This window comes from Phalacrocorax aristotelis, chromosome 4 (assembly GCF_949628215.1).
Source record: "Phalacrocorax aristotelis chromosome 4, bGulAri2.1, whole genome shotgun sequence".
NCBI classification, from domain to species: Eukaryota; Metazoa; Chordata; class Aves; order Suliformes; family Phalacrocoracidae; genus Phalacrocorax; species Phalacrocorax aristotelis.
The window spans coordinates 71,247,815-71,274,613 of record NC_134279.1 but is presented as its reverse complement, the minus strand read 5'-3'; the positions used below and the strand labels follow the sequence as shown (position 1 = coordinate 71,274,613).

General features: G+C 41.4%; 1 protein-coding gene across 4 annotated transcripts in view; it reads right to left on the bottom strand.

Moving 5' to 3' along the window:
* Nucleotides 1-25,970, bottom strand: part of TBC1D14 (TBC1 domain family member 14) — a 73,394-nt gene extending 47,424 nt beyond the window's left edge. The window contains exons 1-3 of one of the 4 annotated variants that reach the window (XM_075091927.1): nucleotides 25,601-25,970; nucleotides 19,404-20,139; nucleotides 3,501-3,621 (exon numbers count right to left, since the gene is read on the bottom strand). In XM_075091927.1, the coding sequence (XP_074948028.1) occupies nucleotides 3,501-3,621; nucleotides 19,404-20,139; nucleotides 25,601-25,643 (900 nt within the window). In that variant the 5' untranslated portion in view covers nucleotides 25,644-25,970. Of the gene's footprint in view, nucleotides 1-3,500; nucleotides 3,622-19,403; nucleotides 20,143-23,795; nucleotides 23,973-25,600 lie in introns of those variants that run through there. The other 3 variants (XM_075091926.1, XM_075091929.1, XM_075091928.1) reach the window with 3 other exon arrangements.
* Between the last annotated feature and the right edge of the window lie 829 nt (nucleotides 25,971-26,799).

Below are 26,799 nucleotides of genomic sequence, written 5' to 3'. Positions count from 1 at the left end.
GCTCAATAAACAATCCCTGTTTCGAGTACCAGCACCAACAGAGGCAGGAACTGGAATAGAAAGGACAGGGTCAAGCTCAAGAGGAAGTTACAGTCTACATCTCCACGCTTTCCCAAACTTGAAGCATCTCAAGTAACATTCTCAGAAGCCTGTCAGTTTTCTGCCACCAGCAAACAGGCACAAAACCCTTCAACAGGGCACAGAGTATCTCTTCGGAACAAATCTAGATGAATACCCAAGAGGCAGAGTGATGAAAAGTTAAGTTACAAGGGTACACCAATGCACTGTTCCTTTGTTCATCATGTCATAGCACAAAACATTAGAAATAAGTCTGCCAGTGCACTGAATCCCACGAATATAATGTAATCCTGCACATACAGAAGACGGAAGGAATAAAGTGTACTATGGGAAGGAAGCAATACCCGTGATAACCACGGTCAGTAGCACATGAGCAATTTCTCATCAAGTTTACACATGCCCAGTTGTGTAATATAATCAGAAATTCACAGCATGGTGTGACAGGTGTCTGCTGCTACGAATCACTATGTTAGCTCAAGAGATCAACCGACAGCAGGGTTCAAAACCCTGCTGATTTCCCAGGATGTCAGAAAAACCTGCTGTGCCCTTTCTCCCTCCAGTTTGTTTTTTTGAAGTGTAGAGTAAATTACACACAATACTATGTTAAAAAAAAAATAAATGTAGATTTTGAATTAGTCCCTTCTGTCTAGGTGGCATTTTTCTCTCGGGCTGTGTGCTCTACGCACTTCACTCAATATGTAGAGCTGACAGCATTCAATTAACAATTACAGTGTTACCCTCATTGTTCAGGACCTTGCAGCTCCCCACACAGTCCTCAAGACCCAGTTCCCGTACTGACAAGTTCATGTCAGAGTGTCCCACAATGTTTTCCACATCTCTCTGGATGAGACAGTGTGGTAGTCAAGTCACTTAACACTGGTGATCAAGATACAGAGTGTCAAGCACCAAAACAGTGACCAACTTTGCATCCCCAAACAATTGGCTTCTCAGGGCTCCTAGTGCTTATAGTGGTTTTCATGTAAGTGTAACTCCCATTGCAGTGCGCTTTAAGGGAGGCCCTAGCACTTCTGGGAAGGAAAATAAATTAAAAAAAAAAAAATTAAGCCCAATTTCACATAAAGCATACATAAAGTGCAGACAATGAACAGCCACTTACAAAAGAAATATTTTAGGCACCTCATCTCACTTCCCACGGGAAAAAGTGCAGACACTGAAACAATTTACTAGGACACTAACCATCTGCCTTGACCACAGCCATCTTCTTCCCCAGCTCCCACATTTCATTGCACATCTCCAAATTCTTCAATACATGAAGCCATGATGTCACCTTTCCACTAGCACACATTGAAGTTCTCGGCACAAGTCAAAGAGCTAAAAGCATGCCTCTAAATGGGCAAATAACTCTGCAACACAAGTGCTACTTTGCCATTGTCAAAGCAACCTGCGAGGGGTAACCTAAATTGGGATGTGCTTTTGGGTGCTGGTGAGGCTGGATTCGTTATTTACAGCACTACCCACGTCTCTGAAATTCTACATGTCAAAAATAACTTCAGGAAAGCACTAACTAAATCAGGAATAATTAGTTATTGTTATCCAAGAGGCACTGGAGACAACTGTTTCAGACTTGCAATCTTGCCAGAAACTCGCTAATGGTTGGGTACCATACCACATAATTCTTTAATAGCTACTATTTTCTAGCAAATTTAATACAATCACTCAAAGTTGTAATGTTCTAGGAACACTGAATAATCACGATGTAAGATAGTTTGGATCTAAAGGAAAAATATTCATAGTACCAGCAACCACCACAAACGTATTAGTAAATTATTTACCAAAGATAAATACTTATCAAAGAACAGATGTCTACAATAAAACACACTGCTAAGCATCCCGAGTACCACAATCTCCTCTTCAATTGGGTCATCAAGAATCTTTGGTGAACACTCTGGAACTGTTAACTGCATCAAGATAAGCTGTAGGTAAAGCCTGAACAGCTGATGATAGTGACAACTTCAAAAGCTGCTTGAGCTTCACTTAAATTAACAGCCTAGCTACAGCTAAGAACAGTCACACAAGACACCTGGATTTCCAGAGCACTTTACCCAAAATCGAGCTCCACAGTCCTTCAAATCAGCATTCTCATTTCACACACAGCAGATAGTTTCAAAGTTCTAACTACATGGTCTCCCTCCATACAAACCTTCCCAGTCCCACAGTGGTTTGAGCAAGGAAGCGAGAACCAAATGAAATATAACAAAAGCCCCAAACATATAAAATGCCTATACGCAATCCAAAAATCCCAGATCATGTGAGGCAGATTAAAAGAGGATCCCTTCTTCTCACTGAAAGAGCAGCTCATCAACTAGAGACCACATAGTTGGGTTTCACAAGATCTTCCCCCGTTGGGAAGGCAGGTTATTTGATTGACTAGCAACATGCTTGGGTTCACCTGCAGAACCAGCTCCCCGAAATGTTATGTTTTCAACAACGTTACAATGTTATAGCTTGAGATGTGATATGCAAAGGAGAGAGTTTTTTTACTCTCTTATGACACACTAAGGAAGGACTGAAAAGATTTTTTAATTTTTTTTTTTTTTTTTTTTACAACCCCTTCCCCCTCAACTCCGTCCCCAAAAACAACCGTTAGCAGTTTGACAAATCATGATCTAACTACTGGCAAATACAAGTAGCGCACACACACAAACAATGTCAAAGCCGCAATGAAGACAGGGAGAAACCTAAGTTCTTTGGTGTTTCTGATGCTTTTCAAGTTTTTCTCTATTCAGGGAACCACTTCAATAAACAACTGTAATTCACACTCCCTTCTGAACTATACTGCCCAAGGAAAAAAATAAATCAATTTTATTCCATTTACTTATCCTGAACTATGTTATATTGTTCCAAAATTTTAAGTCAGTAACCAAAATTTCATCAAGGCCCACACATGGAAAATTTCAACTCCAAATAGCAAATACTTTAGAAAACAAGGAATGGGTGAAACCAGCATTCCAACACAAAATTCTGGCATGCTACCACATTCACTTTGTCTTGATTTTATGTATTTTTAATTACTATTTAAGCACAAATAAGTCAAGGCCCAGCAGAACACAGTTTTCCTTCAAAAAGCATAATAAAGAAAAAGATTTTCAAAATACCGGCTAAGTTTGATTATAAAAAACAAATATGCATTCATATACTCTGAATCTCCATACGAAATGCTTTAAACCAGTGGTATGTGTTTTCATGGAGCACTCAATGTAATGACCATGTAGAACACATTCTTTTGAATGGCACTGTTATAATGGGAATAAAAACAAAAATTCCAGTGAAGAACCTTCTCTGATACCGTCCACGAAATTGTACACAACTCAAAAAACAGGCCGCAGAGTCATACATACAGATCATAAACTTAACTGGCTTCTACATTCACCACTAATGCTAACACAGAATTAAACAAATACCTTTTGTATTTTCTTTGGATCTTTCTGTGAGTTTTCTCTGAGAGGTACTTTTCCAAACAACTTCCATCCCATATCGTTTTGTTTTTCAAATCTTGCACTTTGCTTTCTGGTAAACAAATTCCTAAAAAAAAAACAACAAAGTTTGATTAAAAAAGGGTTGATACCTTATAATAAACAGAAGGATAGACAATTTGCTAAGCTTATGTATCCCAATCACATATTCCAACTCTTCCTATGGCTGTGCTGGCAGGCACTGTTTCTCATCCTCAGGAGGTACATTATGCAGTTCTATCACCATATCAGGCAATGGGCTTGGTTAAATAAGAATTTTTAGTAGGTAAAAAGAGTTCATTTGTAACTTTCTAAAAGTGCCCTAACCTAAAAGGTTTTAGCCTCCCTCTAGATCATTCAGCCTTGTTCTTTTAAAGACTAAGATACTAAATCTTTTGCTGCATAAACATTCTCCACCTGCCTGGTACAACACACTAGTACAAAAAAAAAAAAAAATCATCACAAAAAAGTTGCAGACATAGTAGCCTTTTACTGTATTTGATCTGCTTTCGTAAAAGATTATTCTTGCTGAATAACCTTAAAAGCAGCTATCAAAACACATTAATTCTGAAGTCTCTAAAATGTCTCAAATTAAACACTGTAGTGAGAGTCATAGAGCTAGACATAAAGCCACTGAAAATGAAATTATTTTTATTGACTTTGCTAGTTTTTAATCATAAAGTGATATGCCAGGCTTGTGTCTTCTCACCACAACTACGTTCTTCCAAAACTGGACACACGGTACAGACCAGTCTTCATGCTTTTGGTAGCACTCAGCTCCTCCAAGAGCACAACAGATATTCTATACGCACAGCATGTCTGGATTATTGAAGTAACAGATTTTCTTTTTTCCTACTGTCTAGTTAGTTCAGCAAATATTCAAATATGTCCAGGTTAGCTCAGTTATTTGCATACTTTGTGGTAGGTTTTTCTGGGAACTTGACTATAGGCTTTCACTCCCTCATTTAAAAGAAAAAAGACGCCAGAAGTTCCACTGAGACTAAAATGCTTTTGCTACTTCAATCAGCAGGCAGCTATAGCACCTTCATACCACAAATACTTCCAGTTTGGCATTACCGCTTTTCCTTACCATTACTACCTTAATGCCCAGGTGGTTGACCCACCAAATACGGACTATTTTTTATTCATAAAGTATGGCAGTTTGGGAAATAAAATAATACTGAGCTTCATGTTCTAAAAGGGCTGAATACACATCTGCACTAGGAACAACCTGGACACTAAAAAGTTGTTTTTCCTGGCCACTTCAGATCAGCTAACATGAACAGTATCATAAATACACCAACAGAGATAATATCACTTGGAATACAGGAGAAAAGTTTAATACGAGAAAAACAGTCGAGGCACAAACGTTAGAGTGTGCTGGAATGTATTATAAGGTTAATAGGGTGCGCTGCCTTCCTTAAATATGCATATATTTACACAAATGATCACATGCTTCTAAATCACAAGGGTACAGTTACCTTGAAACCCAAACCAGGAACAGATTATCATATTAAAAGATAAGAACAAAATGTTTAGGTACAGAAATTACACAAGTCAATAATGTCAAAGCTAAACAGTAACTGTAATTCTACAAACCCCTTTCAGCTTTCCCCTACTCCACCTCACACAAAATAAAAAATAGTATAAAGATGGAGCAGAAACAACTGTAGGGAAAACACCAAAGAAGAACAGCATGGAAAACCTCGAAACACATTTCCATGTTTTCCCTCCTTCCACTTTTTTCAAAGCATAAGGTTATAATTCTACAGGTAAACTACTGGATGAAAGATTTACTTTGTCTCTATAACTAGTATACTCTATGTCAGTGTTGTGAAGCTCTCCTGTAGCTCATCATTACAGCTGTAACACTACTTAGAGACTGATAAGCTAACTAGAGCATTAATCAACAAGTTTGACTACTCTCCTACCACTACAACTGCTAGTGCTGTGAAAGAGAGACCATCATAAAAACAACTTGCAAGAAAGGTATCTCAGTTTAATTTGCTTTCTTTTTACTGGCAATTCCTTCACCTCGGCAATATAAAGAATCACAGAATCACAGAATGGTGGGGGTTGGAAGGGACCTCTGGAGATCATCTTGTCCAACCCCCCTGCTTGAGCAGGCACACTCAGAGCAGGGGGCACAGGAACGCGTCCAGGCGGGGTTTGAATGTCTCCAGGGAAGGGACTCCACACCCTCCCTGGGCAGCCTGTGCCACTGCTCTGGCAGCCGCACAGGAAAGGAGTTTTTTCTCATGTTTAAGTGGAACTTCCTGTGTTCCAACTTGTGCCCATTGCCCCTCGTCCTGTCACTGGGCACTAATGAAAAGAGCCTAGTCCCATCGTCCTGACACCCACCCTTTAGATATTTATAGGTATTGACGAAATTCCCCCTCAGTCTTCTCTTCTCCAGGCTGAACAAACCCAGGTCTCTCAGCCTTTCCTCATAAGAGAGATGCTCCACTCCCCGATCATCTTGGTAGCTCTCTGCTGGACTTGCTCAAGCACTTCCACGTCCTTCTTGAACTGGGGGGCCTAAAACTGGACACAGTACTCCAAATGAGGCAGAGTGGAGGGGAAGGATAACCTCTCTCGACCTGCTGGCCACACTCCTTTTAACGCAGCCCAGAAAGAATCCATTCTGTTTCAGCATTTAGTACCCTGAAGGGCTTCTGCATATAATTATCTTCTTACCCCTGCCCAAGTTACATACATATTATGAAGACAGCCTGAGATGATGGTTTTATAGGATCATTTAAGACAGCTACCGGGGAAAAGAAATGTAAAGAGAGACAGACATGCAGTTATTTTTTATATATATCTTTAGTTAATTTAACATGGAAAAATAGCAAGCAAGTTCTAAAATGTATCTAAGAATAAGACGGAAAGCATGACAGGAATAACACCATCACTGCAGGTAAATACAATACACAATGCAAGACAGGCTGGCTGTTATTGCAAAAGGATTTCTTTCAGGTTGTTACTACTTCAGAAGCAAGTAAACGAAATTCCAGACTACATTCTGTCTTCAGAGAAAACAAGAACTTCTAGCATTAGGGACACCTGAAAGAGCCTCACAAGGAGGTACACCTGTGTGACAGTTCTGTGCACATTCAAATCCTCTCTTTTGCAAGTAAAAGGCTTTCACCACAGTTCATTGGCACTGCAATAATATGAAAGTTAAAGGACTAACAGGCAATTTTCTCTCCCTATCTACCCCCATTAGAGGTTACTAGCACAGTTATATTCAAGCAACAATCCCCACAATCTCCTCCGAGGCATACTAAGAGCAGCAGGTCTTTATCTTCAGAGCAAAATAAAGATTAATTGTAATAATAAAGTATAATAGCTCTCTGCTGCAAATGCATGTGTAAGATGAACTAAACCTGAGAAGCTGATCTCACATACTTGCTTTCAATTCAATTCTGCAATCCTAACTATCTGTTTTCCCTTTACAGGGAGCATCATAATAAGTAATCTGTTCTACAGCTTATCTAGCAGATGGCACAACACTTGCTCAGCTCACTCTTCTCTGTCCATGTGATTTCCACTCTATGTTCTAGGGCACCAGGCAGCTCTTCCTCCCTCTGTACTATGTCAGGGATTTCCAGTTCACCTTTTTTTTTTTAATTTAAAGTATATATTGAACTGAAAGCACCAGGCACAGTCAAGATACAATTCCCATTCTCTACCGAGCAACTTACTCTCCTTTTCCTCTTTTTTCCTTGCTCTGTCTCTTCTGCCTAAGTCCTGGTGTTTTGCTGGTGTCCACACTCTTTACACACTCCAAAAAGTCTCAAAGCTCCCAAAAGGCATAACATTATCAGAAGCCACAAACTGGCACAACCAAATGTAGAACTACAAACTACAACCTGTTCTTGCATTGACTGAGGAAACCCAACATTGCTAAACCCTGATATGCTCCAGACAGCAACAAGCCAAAGGTAAAGCACATGGCATTTGGGCTGGCATGAAAGGAGCAGAAGAGCTCCCTTTGCACCTCATTTTAGAAAACCTAAGGGGGAAAAAAAAAAAGAAACTACAGAATGTTTTCTTGTCCAATTTCTGCAGAGCTTTCCAATAAATCAGGACAATACCACAGGTACCTGATAAAGCCACTACTAGAGACTTGTGGACTGAAAATAGACCCTTAAAATATTCAAATCCCTTAGAAGGAAGCAATGGTTCCTGCCATATATATATATCAGAGCAAATAATTCATAGCAAAAGCTTTCATTTTTCTGCTGCCACACCACAAAAAGGAATTCCTTTTATCCCATGCTTACTTGGCACCCCAGGATTTTAAGAAAAAGCTGTAAGGAGTCTCACTTCTGACCAAACATAATTCACAAAAAGAATTCCACTCTAAAGGTAACTTAAGGAGATCTTACCTAATGGAAAATGCAGGTTAACTAGGAGCAAAAATTATCTATTTGAAAAAAAACAAACAGATCTTCACACCAAAGACAAGCTCAGAAATCACAGGGTAAAAGATCTCAAAGTTTAATCACAAGTGTTTTAAGATACAAAAATTAATTTGAGATCTTGGATATGAAAAGGGTTGACATACCTTGAAAGAAAATATCACATGCTGATCATTATCTCAGTCTCGCTGTCCTCTTCACAACCATTAGGGCACATCAGGCTGATTTACAACAGGGATATTAACAGGAATATCTGACATGATACATCATGTCTGCAGTATCATTAGTGTGGAGCCATTACAGTGTCATGGGTTACATTTGCATTCCTATTGAACATGTTAACTATTTTACACTAAGTGTCTGCAGCTGCTTATTTTAGGAAAATCAAGCACAGAAGTTAAATTGAGATCACATTTCAAATAGAAAATTACTTTTGCACAGTCCCCTAAAAACAATATTTGGGACCAAACAGCTGTTTAACCTTGTTATTTTAATTGAGCTGTGGAGAGGAATTACTTGCCTGAAGAGAGTTCTAACTCCAGTGTTAGCGTTCGCTTACATACGAATAGCATCCTGTGATACAGGAGAGATATCTTTTGCTCTCAACATACCCATACTGCACCATTACTATACACTGATCTGCCCAACTGCCTTTTTTGTGGGGAAGAGAGGAAGTTAATGCCAACAGATTAAGTTCAGCAGTGTCAGGAAAACCTTATTTTTTTAATAAAACTTAAAAACCACTTCATTTTGGTTCTGTAAGTACTGCTAAGATTATGGTAATTACTGAATAGTTGCCATATATATATACTGCACATTCATATATTGCCAGTATTTATGTAGCCTTGTGTGCCGTCATGGGCAGGCTGAAGCCTCAATCAAATAAAAAAAATAAAAAAATATTAGAACTACATCAGTAACAAGTAATCAAGCCAAACCTAGCCATATAGCATCTATTGCAGCTTTTTCAAGCTTATGCTTCTAAACAAAGTCCCGCATCACCACAGTAGCAGAAAGGTTATCTACTTCAGCCCAATTCTCTTTCTAAAAAGACAGGAAGTCTGTACCACAACTGCCAGCAACTAGTGCTGCATGACGGCTCCACGAGCGTTCAGCTATTCACTTCTTCCACATTTCAGCTGCGGTTTGTCCCAAGGAAGGTTAGGCACTTAAGTGAAGTCCCCTCTCAAAAGGCCATCCCTTCCCTCCCCACCCCACCTCCCACTTCAGTATACCAACCTACCCACTACAAGGAGCAGAGGCAGGGCTGCCATGGCTTCTGTTGCCAATTTAGTCCAGATCTTAAAAGTCAGCTGTAAACCTCCTCCCTGAAAAGCCTCAAAGGCTTCTCTAGCCAGGCGGGCTCAATACTGCGCCCCTTGAGACACCAGAGTCAGGGACCTACTTCTCTGGCATACACCACGGTAGCTGTCAGAGGGTGAGGTGGACACACATACACCCACTGACACCTGTTGCTGCACACACACACATCCTACACCTGGACTTCCGGGCAACGCACAGTATTTTTTTCTACCAGAACTCCCAAGATACACCAGTTGCCTGAAATAAAAGGGTACAGGAGCTTAGGACTTTGGAGTTGTCATCATTAGAGTATTTGGGTTCTCCAGAAAATCAGAAATTGATGAGTTTTAACTATTTTGATGTTACTATTTTGACATAGCTCCTTAGACAAAGTTCCAAAGACCAAACTACTGGCATGCAGCATGGAATGATAGTTGTGAGCAAAACAGAAGTGAGACGGCATACATTGCTCTGTGGTAGACTACTTTAACACTGACCTAGCATAGGGATTATATTTACAAATAAATGGGTTCCTTACTCTTTAAAAAAAAAAAAAAAAAAAGACAGTTGCTGTGAAGAAACAAGCATGAGAATTAACTAGAAAATGATCCAACTCATGCACAGCCTGCGTTTTTCCAAAACTAATTTGCAATTGCACGTACATTTTCGTTATGAGTGTTAAAAACACATACAACATTTCCTGTTCTCAAGATGCATGCTCACATTCAAATTTTAATTAGTCTTTCAGTTAATAAGGTTATTTTCAGAAGACAAAACAGTTAGAATAGTCATGCAAATTAACACCTGGAAAGACTTACCAGTCTCATGAGTAGAGCAGATGAAAAAATAAGGGCAGTGGAGAAAGTTCAAAAGGTTGAGATTTGGTAGAACAAAACTATCTTGAAAAACAATTTCAGATGAGTATCAGAGTCACATGTATTCTTACGAGGCAGGAAAGAAACAGAGGCAAGCCAAAGTTCATTTTAGCTGCTTCCAGAGGAAGATTCTGAAATTTCCTGATAACTCTAAATGACAGGAGGAGAGAGCACTAAGGTCTTGAGCCCCTCAGCCTATGCAAGGCAGTCATGCTGGAGCGTATAACGGACTTTATCTAAAAAGTTTGACAGCAAGCAAATATTAATCGTAAGAACTAGGTAAACCCATGTCAAGAACATAAGCACAGTATAAGAAATGCCTCCACAGACATTATTCTTCAAAGCACCCAGAAACCTACGTTGAAACAAGACATTTCAAGTAATGTACAGCACTAAGCAAAAAATATATTAAGAGAAATTTAATTAAATATTTGCTGCACTGTGAGCAAAAGTGTTCAGCCACCTTACCTGGCATGGTACCAATTCAATTAACATTATCTAGGAAACATTCTCACACTATTATGGAATCTAGGCAAAAGGTATACCAACATTGCTTTCTTCTCATCCTTCAACCCTTTGTATTCCATAATAACCTTCACAACTTACTCTCAGTAAACAGAAGAATGATTCTTGCCTCTAGGTGTTACAAATTTGCACTCTGGCCACTTAAACAATTTCCAGAGTCACAGAAAATAAATCCTGAAAAATCAGCAACGTATTCTGTCCCAGCAGTTTTGGTTATCTGTTTAGCAGAGGAACAACATACATAGATCATGATGACTAGGGAACTGATGGACTTGAGAAGAAATTCGTGTCGGAAGACGTACCAAAATCTCCTGAAGAGCCCTAAATCTACAGTCTTCACAGGTGGAAGCCAACAGCTGGTACCCATGACCAGACAACACTGGTTTCTACAAAAAATTTACTAAATGCAGTGATTACAGTTCTTGTATTCCCCCCCCAGTCAATCTACTCTTTTCTTTAATACAAAACAAAAAACCCAAACAAGAAAAACAGAAAAAGCCAAACCCAAACCAACAACAGAACAAAATGTCATCAGAAAAGCCCATGTATTTGTATTTTGGCCATGGCGAAGAACATTCATCAACAAGTCAAAAGTTACGCTTCGATTAAGATTCCAAAAGCACATACGAAAGCAGGGTTTGCAGAATTTAATCTCTGAGAGGCTGCCAAAGGTCAAGGTAAAGAAAGGACAATGCTTGGTTTATGGATAAACAAACCCAGCAGAAGTAGAGCCAGACAGCCTAGAAGTTGACCTTCCTATGGAGGAGATAACTAATGACAAATCGTGTTTTATAAATCCCTATCATATTTTATAAACAAAGTTTTCCAACCACTGACATTCCGGCACGTTCGGTAAGAACAAAGAATAATGACACTTTACAACGTAACAGATACCTGCAGGTGTAGAAGAAAGATTTCCACAGTTGAGGGGGACAGTAATACAATACAAGTTAGCAGTACAGCATATCTGAAAGCTTGCAGTAGGGTAGCTTTGAAATCTCTCTTTAGATTTCTGGGAGAAAAGCAGGGCTTGATAAAACTACTTATCAAGGCTACAATGTTATGCATTTACCTTTTTCCTTAAAGGGTAGCCCTCATTTCAGAGGAGAACAAACCAGAGCTGCCCGCACTGAAGTGTCAAAGGCACAAAAAGATAAATCAGACAGTAATCCTGCACGTTAGCAGTTAGGACTGGTTGTAGCAAACCAAGAACTGTTTTGCATGTGGCTGATGCACAGTGCTAGCCTACCAGGCCAATGCTGCAGAATTCTCAGAAACAAGAGTTTCAGCCAGTTAGGACTCTCATACAGTAGCAACATTTGCGCCCAAGTTCAAACTACTAGAGTCAACCAGCTATACATAATGGTTCTTTTCTAGTTGGCAAAATTCCCAGTTTCCCAGTGTTATCAGAATAACCTAATATTCTATTCCTAGAGTCTGCAAGCAGATTTCTTCATTGATCTGAAGTACTCTTACCACACAGATCAAAAATGGAATCCTAAGCAAAAAGCTGAAGCTGAGCCAGCAGTAAGAGCTTGCAGCATTAAAGATGGACTATGTTGTATTAGCAATATCAAGAAGAAAAAGAAAGATTCAAAGCTCTACCTGGTACCCATCAGACTGCATCTGTACCCAGTTTAGGGGCCCTGAACTAAAACAAAGAGAGAGCAAACGCTGGAGGAAGTCCAATGGATGACCACTATGATGGCTGGGTGCCAAGGCCTATGATACACAAGCAGGGGCTCTGAGAGAGGTGGTTTCATTTAGCCTGAATGACCATTCTCAGAGATACAAACAGTAAAAAGGAAAAAAAAAAAAAAAGAGGCAAAGCAGCAAGCTGCTGCAAGATCAGTTCCAACTGCATGAAAGAGGAGAAAAAAAAATTCACAGCGATAGCAGCAAATCCTGGATGACATAGCCCAGAGAGGTTGTGGTAACTGACCTTGGATTGACTGGACAAGCTCCTGAGGAACATGATCTCATGCTGAAGCCAGCCCTGCATCAAGCAGGAGGTTACACCAGAGGGCTCCAGAAGTCCCTTCCGACTTGAACTGTTTTGTGATTCTGTACTTGCGAAAGGCTGCAGCTCACAAAGGGGAGCCCAAGCACTAAGGAAATGCCTTGTCTTACCTCACGATTGTTACCAAGTTCTTGTGGTTATTCTATTAGTTGTAAACGTAAGGTGTGAATGACTCCTTATTTACTGTAGGGTTTTTTCTTTATTATTCTTATGAGTTGTGTGAAAACTTTTGAGGCACTTAACGACTAGGAAGAGAGGCTTAATATGGATAGCTCCTTAAAACAGCAATGTAACTAATGCCCAAATTGAGATTAACGGTTCATAAAGAAGAATTCGTAGATTTTTTTTTTCCTGCGAGGAAACTCAACATTTAACAGAAGCCTGAATATCCAGAGCAAGACATAAGAACAGATATTCCTGCCTCAGAAAATCCATGGTCTCCAAATACTATTTCTGTTAAACAAATATTCATCCATAGATTGCATTTTATTAACAGACCATTTCTTGTTTGAGCCTTTTTAAATATGTTTAAAAACAAAAGTCAATGTTGACTCCAACTTCCCCACAGATTACATAACACAGGGAAAGGAAGTGAGACAGGATTAAAGAAAAAAATAATCAAGGAGCAAGAATTTATATTTGTTTCACATTGCTCACTGCATTTTTCAGAACCTCTAAGTGTACATAACATTCCTTCACAATGTTGACCCTGAATTAAGTACTCTTTACAATCAATTTTTTAAAATAATTTCTGTACTTGCAATACCTTAGAGCAGTTGATATTGCTGATAAGAAAGGGATGGAACAGAAAGTCAGCTGAACATTAAAGGGTATCTTGATTAGATAGAGAGATAGACAGAACGTTACATGACAGTGATTGTGCTGATATTCTCCCTCTTCCCAAGTGCCTGTCCACTTCTTTTCACAACTCCTTTTAACACAGGGAAACATCAGGAACGTTCTTGCAAATTAACTGGAGATTGAAGCCCACCTAACTCACTGATTTACAAAACCTTCATATAGACAATGAATCAGAATGAAAACTGACCTTAATTTCATTCATCTGAATTAATTCCTGAAGCCTTGTATACATCTATCAAAATGTATGTAACTATTACTCTTTCTATTCAAAAGCAAGCACGTGGAGTGTGTAGAACTGAACAAGCTTTCCAAAAGGCAGCCTCACACAGGAGATGAAGGAGAAGGCACAGGGGGGAAAAGCATTACAGCTGAATGCTGCAAGTGACGTATGACACCCCATCTATGCTACAGGTCTCATTCATTAGCCGGTGTGAGACTTTTTCAATGCTTCCCACTAGCCACTAGAAAAGAAACATACACATTTGCCTTTATTTAAAATAACTGGATCACATTAAGTCCTCACTTACCACATAGTTTTGTACCATTACTAAGAAAAAAAAGCCAAAACTCAAAGTACTGCTTAGCAGATTTTCATTTAACTTCTTTAATGAACAAATATCTTCAAGAAGCCTCTTAGTTTTGCTGTTGAGTAACTGAAAACAGTTTTGCACAAACAGGTGTTTAAATAAAGAAGGTTTTATCTGCAAAAGCAACTTTCCTTTAGAATAAAGAGCCACATCTCAAATAAGATTTAGTGCAAAATTTAAGGAAAAACTAACAGAACAGTAATTCTAAACAAAAGTTATATTATTTCATGTATAAAGGGAAAACAGGGATTAAAATTAACGTGGACAGTTTCAGTTCAACACCTACTGGAGAACAGGCCACATGACAAAGTTCAAAACTTGACACAGTAAATTAGAGGATAGGAATTCTGAAAGCCGTATCATTCAATATTCAACCTTTATCAAAAGAAAAAGCTGTTGTCTTTGGAGAACTCCAACTCTGCACCTAAGGAAGATTTGCTTTGAGAGAGAATGTTTATTTCAGAAAATGCTGCAACTTTTTTTTTTCTACACAGAGACACGATAGTAAGTACAGATGAGTTCTATCATTTCAAGTAGACAGAAAGCAGCTTTCAAATAAGTAGTATTCAAAACCATATTGTGAAGACTAAAGCACCCATGAGATGAGAACACCTGAATGCCTCATAGGCTGCTGAAATATTGTTGCCAGCACTATCTGTTAACACAGATCCTTGGTGCCCATGCTGCTTCCCACACCACTGAAACAAACTTGTTTGTCTTCCTCTCTCCCCAACCCTTATAGATGGCCTGTTATCGACAATGATTAGCTCAAAATGCACCCAGATAAAGTAGTGGGGAGGGATGAAACTGCCACCAAATTTCTCTTTTCCCTCCAACAGGTGAGTGAATCCCAGGGGTCAGGCAGCGAAGCAGCCTGTGCTGGGTGTCCCTGTGAGTCCCCCCCGTCAGAGGCTGGGCTTCTGGAGTCCTTCCTCCCAGCTTCTGGGCAACTCCACCTGCAGCTCAGCTACTTTTTGTTCATTTGTGGTTAAAAGCAATGTCCTCATATCCTCCTCCACAGCACATCCAGCTCTTTCTGTCCCTCCTCCTACACACTTCAGTCCTGTTCTCAGCTTGTCTCCTCCTGAACAGTCTATACTCTAACAGGCTTCATTTAACAAAAAACATGCACAGAAGAGGAGACAACATCACATATAAAGTTTAATATCTCAGATTACTCAATCATAATTATTTTAATCCGTTCTCTTCACTTCAATGGTCAGTGAATTCCCTCTTTGGAGAGATGAAAGTAAGAAATCAACACTATAACGCTCCTTGCTATTCTACCTTAACACCAAAATTAGAGAAGTACAGTAAGCTGTTCTCTCCTTAAAATCAACAAACGGCCTTATGAAAGGGTCCTATTCATTAGCACAACTGGCTTATCAACAGACCTAATTCCTTAAGTTCAGAACTCCGAATCAAGTATGACCAGTCACCTCAAAACATGTGTTTCGTGTGTGTGCATGCGATATAAATGTATGACTTACATGATTTCAGACTTAATGCTGAAACAAGTAGTTATTGATAAACCTAAGCCCTTTTTCTTTTCAGACTACAAGTAAGAAGCACAAACCTGTGCTCCTGTGCTAAAGACTGTGGCCTATATATGGCATAGGATGCCAACCCTGCTTCAGAATCTCAGAAATAGAGATTCTTTGGAAACAGTAGAACATAATATTCTTCTTAAAGCCCTCTATTTCATGTGTAGTCCCTACTCCCTGAAGAGGTTTCCTGAGATCCTGCTGCTTAGAATATTCAGATCAAAAACTTCTAGGAGCAGCCTGAAAAGAAAGAGGATCCAGATAGACAATATCCACAGCAGTAGACTAAGTAAAGATTCTTGTAGTCCGTTCAAAAGGAAGGGAAGTGCATGGCTTATTAACTGAACATAGTCGTAGTCGTTTTCATGGTCACTCTGTGTGTCACCATAAAAAGCCTCATCCTAACTCTCCAAATGATAACTGAAAAGTATAACTTGTACAGTAAGACCACAACAGTCCTGATTCAGCAAAGCTGTTTAAAAACCCGTGCATTTAAAAAGTCTGTTTCAGCAGTACCATACAGAAGCGAAGTCCAAAGGTAAAACTGAGTAAGCTATGCTACTGTGCATCACTAAGGCAAAGGGACAGACAAGGCACTGACTTTTTCGTCTCCCAGGCAATTATTTGCTCACACCTTCTCAAACCAAGTTCCTGCATATATTCAAATGAAGGAAATTAATTCAAACTTGAGCTGATACAAGCACACGTGACACTTGAGAACAACCAACACGTCAGGTTTCTTTGTCAGCAGTCAGCATTACAGCTGCTTTCAGAAGCATTTTCATGTGTTAACCTGGAGCCTAATGAGAGCACTAGTGCTCCACCTAGCACCGTACCTGTGATGCTTTAAGCTCTTTCAAGAGGAAAGCTATGCATAAACAAGCAGGTAAGAGGTCTCTTTTTCTCACTTTGGATCCTCCTGCCACACCCAAAGATGCATGTAACAACCTGAGGAAACAACCAGACCTTTCAGAGTCTCAAACTGCTGAAGAGACAGCAGGTGAGCCAGCAGAGCAGTCCAGGAAACTTTTTTCACCACAGTGCTCAAGCAGCCAGGGCAGGAGCCCTCCATTGCCACGTGCCCTTGAAGGTGCTGGGATTGACAGGCAACAGCCAACGGGGTTCTCCTTTCTTTGATCTCCTCTATAACTCAATTTTCAACTGCAGCCTCAAGCCAACACCAACACTTCATAACATACCACAGATATTGGCATAACTGATGTGGAACACACAGCCTCACGCACAGTGCACATATGCGTACTCTCTCACAAGGAAATGTAAATCTACTGAGTGCTAAGAAATAATTTTACATTTCAAAGCAGATGCTTCCCCAAGCATCTTCCTGATACCACAGAAGATTTACCCTTAATTAATATGTAAGCAGCTTAGGTGCATGTGACCAAGCACCAGAGGCATCTAAGATTTGTCAGTATTATGTCTACAGGCAGCCACAAATCTTAACTGACACATCCAGAGCAAACTCGGTCTTGACAAGAATCTCCCTTCTCAGAAAGGCACTGTTCAAAGATATTATTCCAACTGCCTCCTCCTCGCCTAACACTGTACATAAACCCCAGCACACAGCATAGGGTGAGCTAGGTAGGAAGGCCCCTAGAAGTCAAGTTACTTTCAAACAAAATACAACAGGGCCCAAGCTCATTTATGGAAGAATCCAGGGAAGAAACCCTGAGAATCCAAGGAGCCCACAGGAACTCCATGGAAGGGGGACTGTGTGGGATCGTTAGACAAAGCAATTACAACCCCAGAATTTCTAGGTTGCAAATAGGAACAAACCCTAGTAACAGCATCTTTCAATCCTTAACAATGTTGACAGCGTAAATATAGACAGTATTTCCCATGGCAAGGAAGGACCCTCAGAAGCTCCCTGCTTGTTCAATACCTGTGAAACTCACCACCAGGTTGCACAACATAAGAGAACAGATGCATAAAATATGGGTGAGTGGTGTGCAAGTACAGGCAAAACTTTTGTTTTCAAAACAGAAAGAGCAGAAAGTGGATATTAAAGGGAAGGTTATTAAAGGCCAGGTTTCAGACAGAACAGACAGAGCACCTGGAATTTCAAAGCCGATCACCTAGTCTGAACTTAATCCTCATATGATGGCATCACGTGGTGACCATGATTACCTGTTCCCCATTTAAAAGGCAGTAAGGACAGCTTTTGTGCTCTGGAATTCAATGTAGCTGCAAAGATTCAGGTTAAAAACCTCAGTCTAGTGAGTACCACCATTTCTGTAACACCGGCAAAACTACTAGAGACCACACTAGAACAGAATTTGGACAGATGGCTTTAGTTTGTTGGATGAAAAAAGTTGAGAAGCAGTTAAACATCCTACTTTGAGCAGGGTCTAAGTACACCCATTCCACATGCTCTCTCCAGGCTGAAGGACCACATTTGTTTGAGTTAGCAGTTGTGCTACCAGAATGGGTAACGAAAGTTCATGCTTTGAAGTGCTGAGAAGCCTCCTGCTTCAGAATTAAGTCCGGTTCCATGGCAACAGAGGTCCACAAAAGCTTCAGCACCTCAAACATGACTGATGACTGGAGTTCTGCTGCACAGCACGCTACTCTAACTTCAAGCTCAGAATAAAAATCAATTAAGGCTTCAGCCAGTTTAATAGACCTAAGGAAACTACTTCTCTTAAGCTTTGCAAATAAGAGCGCCTTTCAAAGAATGATGTTTGCCAATTATCTAAGTATTGTATCAGCCTACTCATATCAGCCTATTCATCTCATGCAAAAAGAAAGGTTTATATGAGGAAAAAGATTAGCTGAAGCAATCACATGTTCAAAACAGGCTAGATACAACCAACTCTGCTCAATGTCTCAAGTTTATTTCTAGAACCCTTTCTTCAAAATGTATCATACTTCAGACATTATATCCTAAAAATAAGAAACACTATGAAGGCCTTAAATAAAAACCAAAAAAACACCAACAGACAACCTAAACCCCAAAAACTAGATGAATCCTTTTCCTCACTGACCATTTTCACTGGGTATCTGCATTTAGAATACCTTACTGTTCATTTAAGGGCCACATTTGGAAGATGTCATGTAACTGCTTTGAGTAGCCAATGCTTTCATTTCAACAACTGAGTGACAAAATGTCAGATGTTCTCATTCCATACAAAAATGAATGAAAACAGGTATTAACAAAACTATAACTGAGATTTGGAAAAATCACAGCAGTCACGCAAGTGTTTGGCAAGTATTTGTATTTTAAGCTTCATACGCTTCCATTGATCAATAAAATACTCCATCACTACTTGACCACTCATTAATCCTTAGATGTCAAAGCTCTTCAGTGCTGGTATGGATCCTACCTATATTGACCTATTTGTGGGACATGAGATTAAGGACCTTGGCCAAAATCACAAAAGGCATCACTGGAGAAGCCAGGAAGAAAACCCTTGTTCAGAGAAAAAAAAAACCTTGTTCTGAACTCCTTCTACTGTAATGCAGACGGAATCTTTTAAGTAGATTTAAGATGCTTCCATACACCATAAAGATAATACAAAGCAGGGTTCAGAGCCTTAGTCCCCAGCAATATTTGCCAACTTTCTTTAGCACAGAAGTAGTATGTTGTTAATACCAATTTAAAATAAAATGGCAAGCTATAACCTCTTTTGAAGTAAAATATCACACAAGACCTTTCTCCCATGATCTTGGTTAATCTCTTTGTTAAAACATTACCTGCCAAAGAAGTTCGTAAAAGGTCCCAATATTTTTCGTTTACTGTCCACGTCTGTCTCTTGACAACCCTCCTGCTGGCTCTGATCATTGGTCTCTCTAGTGGAATTCAGGGTAACATCCGAGAAGTGCGCCTCATCAGTCTCAAGATTCACAATTGCACTTGAACTGCTTGTGACCACAAAGTCCAAAATGTCCTCATTGCTAACTGATAAAGTTGTTGACAGTTCTGTGCTAAGACTAGAAACGCTGCAGACAGAGATATCATCACTTCGATTTAGAGTTTTTGAAGTTGGACTGTAAAGTTTGACAGTGTCATACCCAGTTCTTGGGAACGTAGAGGATTTTCGCACAGCGTGGTCATGTTCAGAAGTCAGAGAATGTGGAGGCACGTAAGATGGCAGTGTGCATGCACTCTGAAAAGTCCTGTCAGGCACAATCTCAGGTTCTGACTGCTTTCTCTTCACATTTAACACACTGCAGTGAACAGGCTCTGGATTTCCTATTTCTAGAGTTGGAATACCAGAATCCACTGATTTAAGGCTATGGCAATCTTCTAAAGCACTGGACAGCTGGCCAGGCCCATACTCAGGCAACGAGAGAGATCTCGGGGTCCCGGAGTTCAAGTTTTGAAGACCCTGGATACTGCTGCCCACTCTTGCATCCAGAATTCCCATGAAGCTCAAACCATTTAAGGAGTTGGGTAAATTCATATCAGTTGTCTTGGCCCAACTGGGAACTGCTTAAAAAGAAAAGACAAGATTATGAGTTTGCAGGAAGGTTGTGCTTTGTTGCCGGCTGTTTGTTGGGTTTTTTTCAATATACTCAGTCCTGTCATATTCTAGGCTTTTAATTAAAAGCTATTAGTTTACTATCCCTTCCCCCTGCTTAAACAGGCAGGACAACAGCAACTTAAATTAGGCTTCTAGAAAGTGTCAAGCATGAAAAGCTTTTCATAAGCAGTTTTTATGCCAGTGTTTGCTTTGTATGCCTCTCCTGTGAGTGAAATTACATACTACAAAAAGGGCAGTACTTTAATGTTCCATGTCAATATTAGTACAAGTATTTGAAATTTATTTTTATATAATCATAAACACATATTTTCTGATGTCAGGGGGCTACAAAACTTGGTTCCATACACTTAGACCAAAATTCTGAAGCATTCGTTTGGATAGAATTTCTTAGCACTCTTCTGGAAAACATAAAACTGACAATCAATTTGTCAGTAAAATAGAATGCATAATATATCAGTTTTGCATTAAGCAAGAGATGCAAAACCTGAATAGCTATGAAGCTATCCATGCAGTCAATGTTTTGACAATACACATTATGCACTTCACCAGTGCATGCACAGTAAAACTGACACTTGCAAATATACTGTATTTACTGCACTCAGGGATCGCTATCCTTCGTATTTGCAAAATACATATATTCACACTGTCTCCTCAGGGGCTGCCAGCCGGGCAGTTAATCCAGTCAGTGTCCCACTTCCACTCTAAACATCAGCAACCCTCAAAACGAGGGCAGTGAAGTACAAGCTGCAGGTTAGGTGCACTGTCCTTGTGGGCGACTGCAGCCTTTCATAAACCTGCAACACCATCAGGACTGCTGCCCTGGCTTCCAGAACTGCTACTGACCCTTTAAAACTACACAATTATTATTGTGACATTACATACATCTTCTCTTTCTATATGAAGTTATTAGTTAAATTATTTACAGCTCTACTGAAGTTTGCAATGTAATTACTCTGCAGCAGTTGGCAGAAAAAACATGCACATATTGCTTTAGTTTCTTCACTCTGAAATACTCTGCGCTAAGTGTGAAGGAATGGAGAATAGTCCTCCCATCTTGCAAACAGCTTGCTTTCTAGATGGATTTTTCTCCAGTTCCTGAAGCCTGGTCTCCTACTCTGGCCTCCTATTCTCTCTCAATAATAGCAACTTAATTAAAGGTGCCAGTTGCCCTCTAGGAGGTCCTCCCCGCATTCTACTTTTAAAAAACAAACAACATTCCCCACCCCCAAAAACAAGCCAAAACTTAAATCCAACATCTCATTTGGGAAAACTGGTTCCTCACAGCAGTTCCAAACCACTGGCTAATGGCACCTAAGCCCTGCCAAACACTAGGGTTTGACACACTGTCTGTTCTTAGTCCTGACCCATCAATACACTTCTGCTTAGTGATACTGACAGGCAGTAAGTGACCAAAAACACATTTCAAACATATTCCACTGGTCCAAACCGTAATGATTTTTTCCACAAGCTTTCAGACACACGAAAAGTTCATGAATCCAAACGTACTTTGTATGCTATACCAACTCTTTAGCCTACTACACAAAAGCTATTCACTAGCTGATCCGACGCTCCAGTTCAGTCCACTCCTAAGTGTATGGAAAAGTCAAGTAGAAACAACCCTGGATATTTCATCTTTTAGACCTTTTCGTAACTTTTTAACGGCCAGCTATGTGCTACCCATCCAAATCAATCAATGCATCAATTGCCTAATCCTTTGGATATGCAGGGTTTCAAATTTATTGTTTTGACTAAAAAGCTTGTGAAGATGTACAGTTTTCTTATAGAGTTGCTATAGCAACTTTTCTTTTTTCACATTACTATGGTTTGAAAAGTTTACATCCCCTGCAATTTAAAGAACTGATGTCTGTGAGATAGCCAGCATACAAACAGCACGCATTACAAACACCTCTGTTAGCAAATTAAAATTGCAAGGGCCAGCAAAAACACAACCAAACAAAAAACCCTAAACAACAATCCTTGAATACAGGCAACAAACTATTCTACTTCATGAAGTCATCTGTGATAGTCGAAGTGGACAAACATGACATAACATGGAGCAGTGGATGTAATATGAGATAGATCACTGTTGCGCATACTTGGATCTCCTGCTTTCACACCTTCTTGCTTGGATTCACTTATTTTTCTAATGTAAGTCTGACTCTCATCTCCTCCCCATGCTCACCCACCCCTTCATACACATTATATTGCTCTTTAAAACACCAGCCCACCCAGCCCCAACGTTACTCTACAGCATATACACACACACTATCGAACGGTATAAGCAAGGGTGCATTTGTTTGTTATATCACAATTCATACTTATTAATGTATCCAGACAATGGAGTCCAGAAAACAAGGTTCAGAAATGTAATCAGCCAGGAATGACTTTGCTGTTGTTTGGGTGAACAGCACAAGCATGTTCCCATAACAAAGTCCTTCAGTGACTGCCTTCCCTTCTGCTCCCCCAAGCAGCAGCCAGGCCTCAGTGTAATTGCATGGCTCTTCTTGACTCAGCTTACAAATGGTAAGCATTCAAGTGGCCTTGGAAGAGCCAGTAAATGCAGCAGCTCAAGTGGCCAAACAATTCTGTGAACAAGAGAGTTCAAAGAGAAGTGAAAATAAATATCCACGTGTGGTACTGAAGCTATTTTAACTTGGTATTTTTTTTTAAGCAAGAGATTTAACAGGAAGAGATCCTTTAACGGACAACTAGCAAATGCAGAAGTATGTAACAGCTATAGCTTGCTGGAGCAAATTATGCAATAACAAGCTACAAGGGTTTTACACAGTTCAGCAAAACCGTGGGAAGCTTTGAAGTATACCCATCAAGGGCTTTAAATGAAAACTTAAGATGTAATCAGCTGTCAAAAACATACATGAGAACTCCTTGATTCATTTTGCATTAGGTTCTTATAGAATTATTTTTAAGGTTATAGTGATCTTTATACTCCTTATTTCAGCTCCTCACTGGTAAGTGCAAAATCTGACAACTGATGTCAAACATTCTAAGTGTCATGTGCTCCAATCCTAAATTCTTGTCATAAATAATTTATTAACATAACATTATTGTAACATTATCCTAATAAACATAGCGTTATTAAAGTATTCCTAGTATAATAAACTATTGAGAAAGAATAAGCCATTTTCTCTGCACAACATTCATAATCCCCATGGTTTACTTAAAATATATTATCATCTAAATAAAACTGATTTTTGTAAAGTCTTAACATCCTATGTCTTATAAGAACCATGATCTCGTAAGCGTGAAAATCCCAGAAGGGAGATAGGAAACTGCAGCGGAGGTCACAAGTGGGACTGAGAGCATAGGTACATATTATTTACTCATTAACTCTTCCAACATAAGCTCTAAGGGGCACCAGATAAAGGTAGTTTAGTAGCCAGGTTCAAAATTAACATCAGGAGGTAGCTATTCATGCCAAGGGTAGTTGAACTGCGTAACTCCTTGCCGTAGTACACTGTTGATGCTAGAAGTTTACATGTAAGCTCGGGAAGGCAAAAATCACTGGGGATTCATAAACACAAGAAAACTCAGGAAGTCTCTGAATTGCAAGTGTCAGAATTTCATGGAAATATCAACATACGTTAGCCCTGCTTTTAGGCCCTCTCCCAGGTCAATTCTTCTGACAGGTGGAGTTTTGGTCCGTCCCAGTGCGGCTGCTGTATGGCCTCACGCTCCCCAGATTCTGACCACGGCATGCAAGAAGGCATGTTCTGACAATAACCAGAGGCTTTTAAACAGATCTTGACTTTGCACATCACTTCGCCACACAGAGGGAAACAAGTCATACTTAATTATAATTTCTGAGATCTAGAATAAAATAGCTTTTTAACCCATTTTAATGTAAAATTTAAAAAAAAAAAGTTAACAGCAACACCAAACCAGCACAGTAAAACAAAGATTAGAAAGATGCCAGCTCAAGCCCCATTCTTCCAAGTTTGCTGTGACTTGCAATGCAATTTAGGCAAAAAACTTGTTTATAAGGAAGGATAAGACAGCTGTCTACCAAACAGGCTTTGTGTTTTCTTGCCTCACAGGAATGAGGAATGGCATACATACACTGCTCATTTCTCAAAGAGTTAACATCTCAAATTTTATCACATACCTTATCTCTTCAACAGTTCTCTCTGCAAACAATTTTTTTTAAAGTTCTTAAGAGCAAGGAATTTCCTCAGTTACAAAGTTGCAACTGTTTTTTTTTTCTTCTTAAAGGAAAAAATTAAGGGTTTATATTCTCCATGCATTTGACAATACTTTTATTGAATGTACCAAGAAACACATTGCTGCTATCAAGTGCAACTGCAGGTGACTTCAGTGCACAAAAGCATCAAACCCAAGGGTTTTTTTCTTAAACATTTCTTGGTTCCGATTATGTTCACATCTTACAGCCACAGCACTGCCACCAGCGAAGAATTCCTGAGGCTAAAAAACAGTCTCGCTTTCGACAACGCATGAGATACAGTGATAAAAGCTACATATGTAAGCACTGCCTAAAGTTTAATGGCAGAAAGAAAAGAAACAAGTTGGGATTTATTTTTATTAAGAAGTCTTTTATCTAACTCCCAGCCAGCGTCCTTCACAAAGGGTGCGCTTTACAAATCTGGCTTCTGAGCAGAGTGCTTGGAGAGCGACTGTAAGTAAGCAAAAAAGTGTAAAAATGGTTATGTCAGGCAAGCAATATAAATGAGTCACAGTGTTCTTTTAAAGCCTCTGCTCCAGATGCAGTTTAGAGGGCTTTTTTTCCTCCCCACGCTAATATTACTGAAAAAATCTGAGGCCACGTTAAATTAGCAGCAGCGTCGTGAGAGCTCCAGCTAAGGTTAGCCGTAGTTTTGTTTGGTCTTTGGGAGCTGCCTGGGAGACTTCGACAAGAAGGAGAGGCAGCGAGAGAGACGAAAGTTTCTTCCTTTTCACGAGCTCAGAGGCTGGCCCGACACTGCGAAGGCTTCCTCGCTGCTGGCCTTCATTAAAAATAAAACCCCTAAACAAAACACCACAACCAGTGCCTTTCCCCAAAGCCTTGGGGAAGCAACGCTCACCCTCCTCTGCGGTTGTACACCCCTCGGTGAACACTCCAGCGGCGCCGAGCTGCCTCTCTTAACTTTCTAAGGTGGCCACGGTCGGGCAAGGCGAGCCACCGGCCACCGTGCCCCGCACCGCCGGGGGCTGATCCCGCCTCCGCGGCGCGCAGGTGGCGGCGGCGGCACCGGCCCGGCCCGGCCCGACCCTCCCCAGCCGGCCCGCTTGCGTCCCGCCCGCCCCGCCGGGCTCTGCCCCTCGCCCCGCCGGGTGCCACCCAAGCCCCCAGTCCCGGGCGCGCCGGGCCCCGGCAGGACGGCAAGCCGCCGCCCGAGGAGGAAGAGCCACGCAGAAACTTTGACGTCTCACCGGGGTAGCGCTGCCCTCCATCTCTCTCCTCGTGCTGGGCCATGCCCAACCCGTCCCACAGCCGCCGCTGCGGGACTAAGAGGCGGCTGGCGGCTGCGGCGGGCGGTCCATGTCGCTCTCCGGCCCCCGCGGAGGAGCGGCGTGTTCAGCGGGGGTGAGGTGGTGCGGCCCCCGCCCGCCGGGCGCCCTCTCTCCGCGGCGCAGGGCCTCCCATGGCGCCCGCCCCCGCGGGGGGCACGGCGTAGCGCGGTGCGGCGCACACCTGGCTGCCGGCGCGGCGGCGGGCTCTGCCGGCGGGGCAGGTGCCGGGCTCCTCCCGGGACGCTCCGGTCCCCGCAGCTCGGCCGCGTCCCACCCCGCCGCCGCTCCCGTTTCCCCCCCCCTCCCCCCCCCCCCCCGCGGCGCGGCGGAGGCGAGAAGCGCCGCCCGCCGGGGAAGGAAACGCCTGCGCGGCGGGGGGCGGGGAGGCGGCTGCCGGGGCTGCGCCCTCGCCGCCATTTTGAGTCGTCTCAGCGCGGTCGTGCTGGGGGAAGGCAGTCCGCGGCTGGCTCCACCGCGGCGGGGTGATCCAGGGGCGCGGCGGTGGCTGGGGAACGGTGGGCTTCAGCTGAGGGCGGCCGCTCGGGGGAGCTCTGCGCCCCGCGCCTGGGGGGAGTCGCGCTTTCGGTACCGGTGGTCGCAGCCCGCCCTGCGGTCCGGCCAGCGGCAGCGTGGCGGGCCGAGCTCTGCCGGGCCGGCCTCCGGGGAAACTGCGGTGGGACTCCCGGTTTGTATCTGGTGGCGTTTAAAACAAAATTTGGTGGTTTCAGCAAGTTTGGACTGTGAAAGTTGTGGGACATCAAGTGAAGGTGCATCCATAGCACTGTGGAACTGACCTGTAACGCCAGAAGTGGAGACTAGGATAGTGATTGCTGTTCTAATCTGTTTGATTTATATTTCAGTTCTCGTGTCTTTACCTTCCATCTCAAGCTGCTCCCTTTTGCGTAGTCGACCTGTCCTGCGCACCCCTTCTTCTCTCCACCCCCACACTGAAGGGAGTTAGGAGCAATCAGCACCTTGCAGCAGCAGAGTTCTCATGTTTCCTCATCATCTTGGAAACTCGTTGCTCTTTTCTGCAAAGGCCTTGTGCGTTTTGCACATAGACTCAGTGATCATGTCTCTAGAATAGTGGTAAAAAAGTTGTCCCCCATCTTAGCTGA